The sequence below is a fragment of the Podarcis liolepis genome (assembly GCF_965112155.1).
Source record: "Podarcis liolepis genome assembly, chromosome: 15".
In the NCBI taxonomy this organism is placed as follows: Eukaryota; Metazoa; Chordata; class Lepidosauria; order Squamata; family Lacertidae; genus Podarcis; species Podarcis liolepis.
Genome location: NC_139566.1, coordinates 2,283,676 through 2,290,711, shown reverse-complemented (window position 1 = coordinate 2,290,711; position 7,036 = coordinate 2,283,676). Strand labels below are relative to the sequence as shown.

Sequence of the window (7,036 nt, the reverse complement as noted above, 5' to 3'; positions counted from 1 at the left end):
AGTGCCTCACGTCCCTCAGGGGGGTTTTTAAAACCACATAAAAAGCTCTCCTCATCCCAAGCCTTTGCTGACACTTCTGTCCAGACTCGTTTGCGTCTGGAAGTCAGGTAAGTTAGGAACTGCTTTCCCCCTCTCTGTGCACTCTCTGCTACTGAATTTCTGGATATTGCTTCGAGACAAACTCTAAATGGGACCAGGACGCCTGAAGGTCTAATAGTCTGCCTCATCGTGAGACTCTCATCCTGGTATATTTGTCCAAACTGGAGCATTTGATGGAATTTTGCTATTTGTGTGAAATGTCACATGTTGTGAATTGGGTTGTACCCTTGGCTCTGGGAGAAAAGATCTGAACGATTCCAAAGAAGCGTGTGAGGTGGTGTGCGCATTGTGGGAACTAGCAGAGTTTTCAAGGTGGAATACGAAAGAGGGGCTTTGCCTGCTTTTCCTCCCAGCAGAGGATGCTGAGAATGAAATCGGAAGCAATTTTGGATGTCTCTTAGGCAATGTATAAGTGAGACAGAAGGTCTGGAGCCCAAACCCTTGGTATAAGCCTCTCAAAATCTCGCAAGGGTGTGTGCCTGCCTCTTGCACAATTTTATGTTGTTTGTCAACTGCGCATAAGGTGGCATCCAAAATACTATTCAACATCCTTCCTTGGAAGAAAACATCTGAGGGATTTCTAAGAAGCCTAAAAGAGATTTGACGAGACTAGTAGTGATGTTTTCTTTCTATGGATTTTGTCCTGGTTGTAAACCTTCGAGGATGGGTCTCAAATACCCTTCTCTGACCTCATTTTCTAGTATGTGGGGGAGGGACAGAAGGGTAGTCATTGGATTGTATCCAACTAAGTCCTACTCAGGGTAGACCTATTGAAATCAATTTACTTCAGTTAGTCATGGTCATTGAATTCTTCACCAGCTGCAGTTTCTGAACCAACTTCAGAGGCAGCCCCAATGTATAACACATTGCCGTAATCTAACCCAGAGATTACCAGAGTATAGATGACAGATTATGCTATTATTAGCTGGTGGGATGATTTTATTCCTCTTGATTTTTATTGATTGGTATTATTATTTACTATTATTATTATTATTATTATTATTATTATTATTACTAGTTCATCATTTTATTATCGTATTGTTGTTGCAATGTGCCTTTTTGGGTAATTTAAACATTTATCTGTATCATGCCCTGATATCCCCCCACTTTTTTTTTTTTGAGAAAGATCCATTTATAGCTTGTAAACAAACAAAGAAAGATAATTTGGAACATGATTCCTATCAGAATCAGAAGGGTCAAGTGCTTTAGTGGAAGAAAAGATAAATTTGCAACACAGCATGAAAGCCCCACTGCTGTTATAGACTTGGGTTGGACATCGAAGCAGTGAGAGATTTGTCCACAAGGTACCAATGTGTTAAGCTAGGGGTCAGCAAACGTTTTCAGCAGGGGGCCGGTCCATTGTCCCTCAGACCTTGTGGGGGGCCGGACTATATATTTTTTTTGGGGGGGGATGAGTGAATTCCTATGCCCCACAAATAACCCAGAGATGCATTTTAATGAAAAGGACACATTCTACTCATGTAAAAACACGCTGATTCTTCGATTTCAATTTAAATAAAGATACTGACTTAAAAATCGTTTGGGATACCAGCAAAGCTGTTCTTAGAGGAGTTTTTTTATACAGCAAAACTCAATTAAAAGAAAAGAGAAAGAAAAGAAGAAGTGGTAGAAGAGACTAGGAAGAATGAAATAGAATTATATACGAAGCCAGATAATGCGGAAATAAAAAGAAATATTAAAATGCTACAATCACAATATTCTATGAAGAAATGGAGTGGAAATTAAGATGAATGAGACAGAGAAATTTTGAGTTCGCTAACTAGCCAGGCAAATTACTGGCTTGGCAGCTAAAGAAAAGAGAGTGATTTTGATTTAGAAGGCGATTGGGCTGGATTCGGGCCCCGGGACTTAGTTTGCCTACTATACACAAAGGAAGCTATGTTAGCTGGCACCAGTAGCGCCATTCACTCACTGCTGGCTTAGAGGTCCCCTCCCCAATTCTCATTCATCTCTAAGATAAGGGAGGAGTTGACAAGCAGTCGGTGTAAGAAACCTCCCCTGTCCCAATTAGCTATGCTTCCCAAGCCCACAGGCAAAGAGAGTATCGAAGGAAACCGATTAGCATAGACCAAAACAAGATACATCTATGAGGTCATTCTTGCAGAAACTAGTCCTGGAGTTATCTTGACTACCTAGATGGCGCTTGTAGGCCATCCAGAACATTTTCACTTTTTGGTTTCATTTCTCTTTCACCAAGCATTTTTACAGAATTAATTTGATTTATTCTCCGTTTTAGGAAGTTATCATTTCATGTGTTAATGACTTTATTGCACACGTCCATAACATATATTTTTATGAAATAACAATATATTTCACCTGGTGCCTTCATTATACACCTTTAGGCGCCAGGCGAAAATGTTTCTTTTTAACCAGGCCTCTGGCTGAACTGATTTGCATCCTATGCCCTTTTAAAATGTGGGGGTTTTTTGGGGGGTGTATTGGGTTGTTTTTGTATTTATTAGGTATTTTGTGGTTTTATATCTTGATTTTATTCTGTGAACCGCCCTGAGACCCCTGGGTATAGGGCGGTATATTAATAACAATAACAATAACAATAACAATAACAATAGGGATTTGTGTGATGTGTGTAGATATACTCTAATAAATAAATGAAGCAGTCAATAAATGTGAGATTTAGTTATGAAAGGGGGAAAGCAGAGAAGAACTTGGATAATATTAAAAAACGATGTGAAATTATGAAATTCTGCTACCCACTCACCCCTTTATAATTTCAGGTTGCTACATAACTTCTTCCCAGTAACTCCCAGTGACTTTGTCTCTGCTCCTGATTTGGTGCACATGGAGGATGCTGCTCCAGGTCTTCCACTGAACTTCTCTCATCGGTAAGCAGGTGTGGCTTTGGGAGACAAATGGATGAGCGTGAGAGAAAGCCAAGCTCTCCAAACCCTGCTCAGCCTTCTCTTCTCTTCTCTTCTCTTCTCTTCTCTTCTCTTCTCTTCTCTTCTCTTCTCTTCTCTTCTCTTCTCTTCTCTTCTCTTCCCTTCCCTTCCCTTCTCTTCCCTTCTCTTCTCTTCTCTCCCCTTCCCTTCTTTTCTTTTCTTTTCTTTTCTTTTCTTTTCTTTTCTTTTCTTTTTTGCCGTTCAAGATTTGTGATGATTTAAATTTTTAACACCACATACAGTATCTAACATTTCACTCAGGATTCGGGAGAGAAAATCCTTTTTTCTCAACTTAGGTAAAGGTAAAGCATGTGGCATGACAACAGCCTTGCGTTTTTATGTATATAGGAAGAAATTTCAGGTTGTTGAGTAAACAGGACAGTGCCAACTTATGGGTGAACGTCAGCAAATGTGACACTGTTGGGCACTGATGCACCCATCTCTACATGTAACACTTCATTGTGGGGTAGTGACTGTCGAAACCAATAAATGATGGGGACAGATACGTAGATGGCAACTTGAATGGCTTTAAAAGAGGATTAGACATATCATGTTCTTCCTTCTCTGTCAGAGTCAGCATGTCTCTGAATTGCAGTTGGCGGGGAGCACAACTGAGAAGTGATGGGGATGTTTTGTTGTGAAAAACTATGTTGCATGGGACCGCCGGTCCTGAGTTGCTGGGGAAATAACAATCAAGAATGATGAAAGAACAGCCATTCCTTTGCATGTTTTACCTCTGCTACTAGAGTGGTACCAGTGGTAGGGAATCACATGTGGGCAGGGCAGTCTTAAGCATATCTGGTGCTGTGGTTCAAAGATCCCTCTGGCACCCCACCCCCCATTTCCCAGAGTTGTTGACCTTTTCCCAAGCCTCTGCAGGGATTGCTCTCCTCCCGTGGAGTCTTGGGAATGAAGCTGCACATCTGCCAGCCATATGGTTGACGGGGCACAGCTGGCGGACATGCAGGGAAAGGGGAGGCCGCCAGCAAAGCCATGCAGCTCCCCTACTCGCTGGGGCGCCCCTGAAAGGCCAGCGCCCTGGCGCAACACACCAGTAAGCCCAATTGGAAAGATGGCTTTGCAAGTGGGGGAGACTTGCTGTTGCACTCTCTTCTGGTGGGTTTTCCATTGGGACATCTGGTTGATCACTGTGAAGATAGGATGTTGATCTAGGTGGGTCTTTGTCCTGATTCAGCTCCAGGACTCTTCTGATGTTCTTAGAGGAGATGACCTTCTCAATTCCTTCTTGCAGGTATCGCCGGGCCAGCCAAAAGGTGCCGTATTATGGATACACGTCTGGTCGGCCGTTGCCACCCTTTGTCTCGAAAAGGCTGCCCCGGTCTGGCTCACAATACTACCCGTTCTATGGGTCAAGATACCCTGCATACAAAACCCTTCCACCACGTGGGAAAGTTCCATGCGCTCAGCTCTACTGTCCGCCCGGTGTGACCGGTTATCAACCACGAGGTGTGACGGTCTACCCAGACCAACATACAGCCAGGTACTCCAAGCTAAACAAGAACCCGACATTGCCACACACAGCTATCTATCAGAAACCTTTGCCAACCCAATGTCCATACAGTGGCATGACCAAAGGCCGACATGGCCCCATTAACAAGGGCTCACTGCCATGTGTCACTGGCGCCCCTCTACCCCGTGTGACCAAAGGTCCGGTGATTTATCCCACCAATGTCTCTCAACCGTGCTTAAACAAGGCCCCGCTACCACGTATGACCAAAGGCCCTGTGCTGTACTCAAGCAAGGACCTATTGCCACATATTCATGACCCACCACCCCGCGTGGCGAAGGGACCGCTACCACGGATGACAAAAGGCCCTGTATTCTATGCAACCGAAGACCCACAACCAGGCCTAGGCAGCGCCTCACAAGCAAATGTGACAAAGGGCACCCAGCCACACCCGGCAAAGGGCACTCTTCCACGTGCCACCAAGGGGCCTCGTCTCGTTGTGACGAAGGTCCCGCGGTTCAGTGCGCTGAGGGCCTCGCGATACTTCCTGAAGAGGGCTTCACGGCCCAACCTGACGAGAGGCTCTCAGCCAAGCTTGGTCAAGGGCTCGCGGCCGTCCCTGGCAAAGGGCTCCAGGGTCTCTTTGACTAGAGGCTCCCAGCCCAGTCTGGCCCGTAACGCCACAAACCTGGCGGCCTCAAAGAAGCTTCCCAAAAATGTCAAGATCGCAAGCACTGGGAAGAAGTACTGTTCAGCCACCAAGTGGCCTTTCTGAAGATGACAGGGATGTGGGAGAAACTCACTTGACTTTCACGCACCGAGGAGCCGGGCACACATCAGTGGCGGTGGACGGACGGCTTGCTTGCCTTCCCACCCAAAGCATGGGGATCTCAGCCAGTGACTCAACGTGACTCCTTATTCTGCAGACAGATTTCACTGTTCATAGCAAAAGTTTCATTTTTGACAGTGGCGTATGTGTTTTGATCCATTTTTATTTGATTTTAGGATCCACCCTGTTCTAGTGACTAATTTGTTTTGAGCTGCTTTTGAAGTTGGAGTTGCCTCCAAGGTTATACTTACTCAGAGCAGACCCATAAGGAGTTTCAATAAGCCATTTCTAAGCAGTTTCAATGCTAATAATAATAATAATATATTTGTACCCCACCCATCAGACTGGGTTCACCCCAGCCACTCTGGGCAGCTTCTGACTTAGATTGTTGCGACCTGCCCTTGGCCCTTATGGTGATCTGCAGATATTTTATTAAATTAATAATGTTAATAGTTTTCCGAGACTGGGCTGGGTCAGTTGACGCAATCAATTTTAATGCTATTCATGTAATTTATTATCCTCCCATCATCAGTCCGACTCAAAGCAGACATGTTGAAATCCACGGACTGACTGAAAAGAGAACTAATAGCTTTGGGTTGTATCCAACCACGCAGAAGAGACCTATTGAAAATAATGGTCCTCAGTTAGTTGCGTTCATTAATATCTGCGGATCTACACTGGGTAGGGCTAATATTGGAAACCACCTGTTGAAATTAATGGACCCAAGTTAGTCATGCCCATCACTGGGCCTACTCTGAGTTGGTTTAAGTACCCTGTTTTTCCTATGTATTTTATTGTATTCACCCTTTCCTTTGAACTAAAGGATTCTAGTCCCACTCAGAGTAGACCCTTTGAAATGAATGACATAGGTCCATTCATTTCAATGGGTCTACTCTAAGAAAGAGTTAGTTGACTGCAACCTTACATTCCCCGTTTTACCTCTTTCTGTTCTCAGTGTGAGTGTTAAGCTTCTGTTTGGAATTAAAAGATTGTTGTATACTTGCTTGTATCACCAGGCTTCTACCGTCCTTAAAAAAATAGTGTTGTTCTGCAAAATACAATCATTCTGTTAATTGTCTCCCTAATTGTGTAGCTCCTTCCCCTTCTGTTTCGTTTATGTAAATTCTCTGTTCCCCTCTCAATAGACTGGGTGTATATGTGTGCGTCATTTTCATACCTTCACCAGCAGAACTGGGTTCTACGCAGTGCTTTTTTCCTAGGAAAATAGGGGCCGGTACTCACCATTAAGTTGTTACAGTAAGAGCCACACTTTTTAACAACATCAAGAACAACGGTATCGTTTTCATGAAGGAAAACTGGAAGTCAAAGGGAAGAAATCGGAGACCTGTAGAGCAGTGGCGTAGCGTGGGGGGTGCAGGGGGCGCCGGCCGCACCGGGCGCAACATCTGGGGGGGGCGCTCGCACTCGCAGCTCTCTGTCCCTACCTGGCTCACTCACTCTCTCTCACTGCAGTCCTGGCTGTGCGAATCCGATCCGAGCCGCTGGGTCGCTGCCCACTGTGGAGGGGGTGGGTGCCAGGCGTGCGGTGCAGAGAGAGAGCGAGGGACTATCTGGGGGAGGGACAGTGCAGCGGCTGCCCAGCGCAGCGCTGAGCGCAGGAGAGAACCACACCAGACCAGACCAGGCAGCAGCAAGAAGAAGCTGGCAGGGGCAGCAGGTTAGGGGTTAGGGGGCGCAAATTACTTGCCTTGCCCCGGG

General features: G+C 45.3%; 1 protein-coding gene across 1 annotated transcript; it reads left to right on the top strand.

Moving 5' to 3' along the window:
* Positions 1-6,654, top strand: LOC310694111 (uncharacterized protein). The gene is made up of 3 exons (XM_083476870.1): positions 1-107; positions 2,856-2,963; positions 4,273-6,654. Exons 2-3 carry the CDS (start codon positions 2,920-2,922, stop codon positions 5,261-5,263), a joined length of 1,035 nt encoding a protein of 344 aa, XP_083332996.1. The 5' UTR covers positions 1-107; positions 2,856-2,919; the 3' UTR covers positions 5,264-6,654.
* The last annotated feature ends 382 nt before the right edge of the window (positions 6,655-7,036 follow it).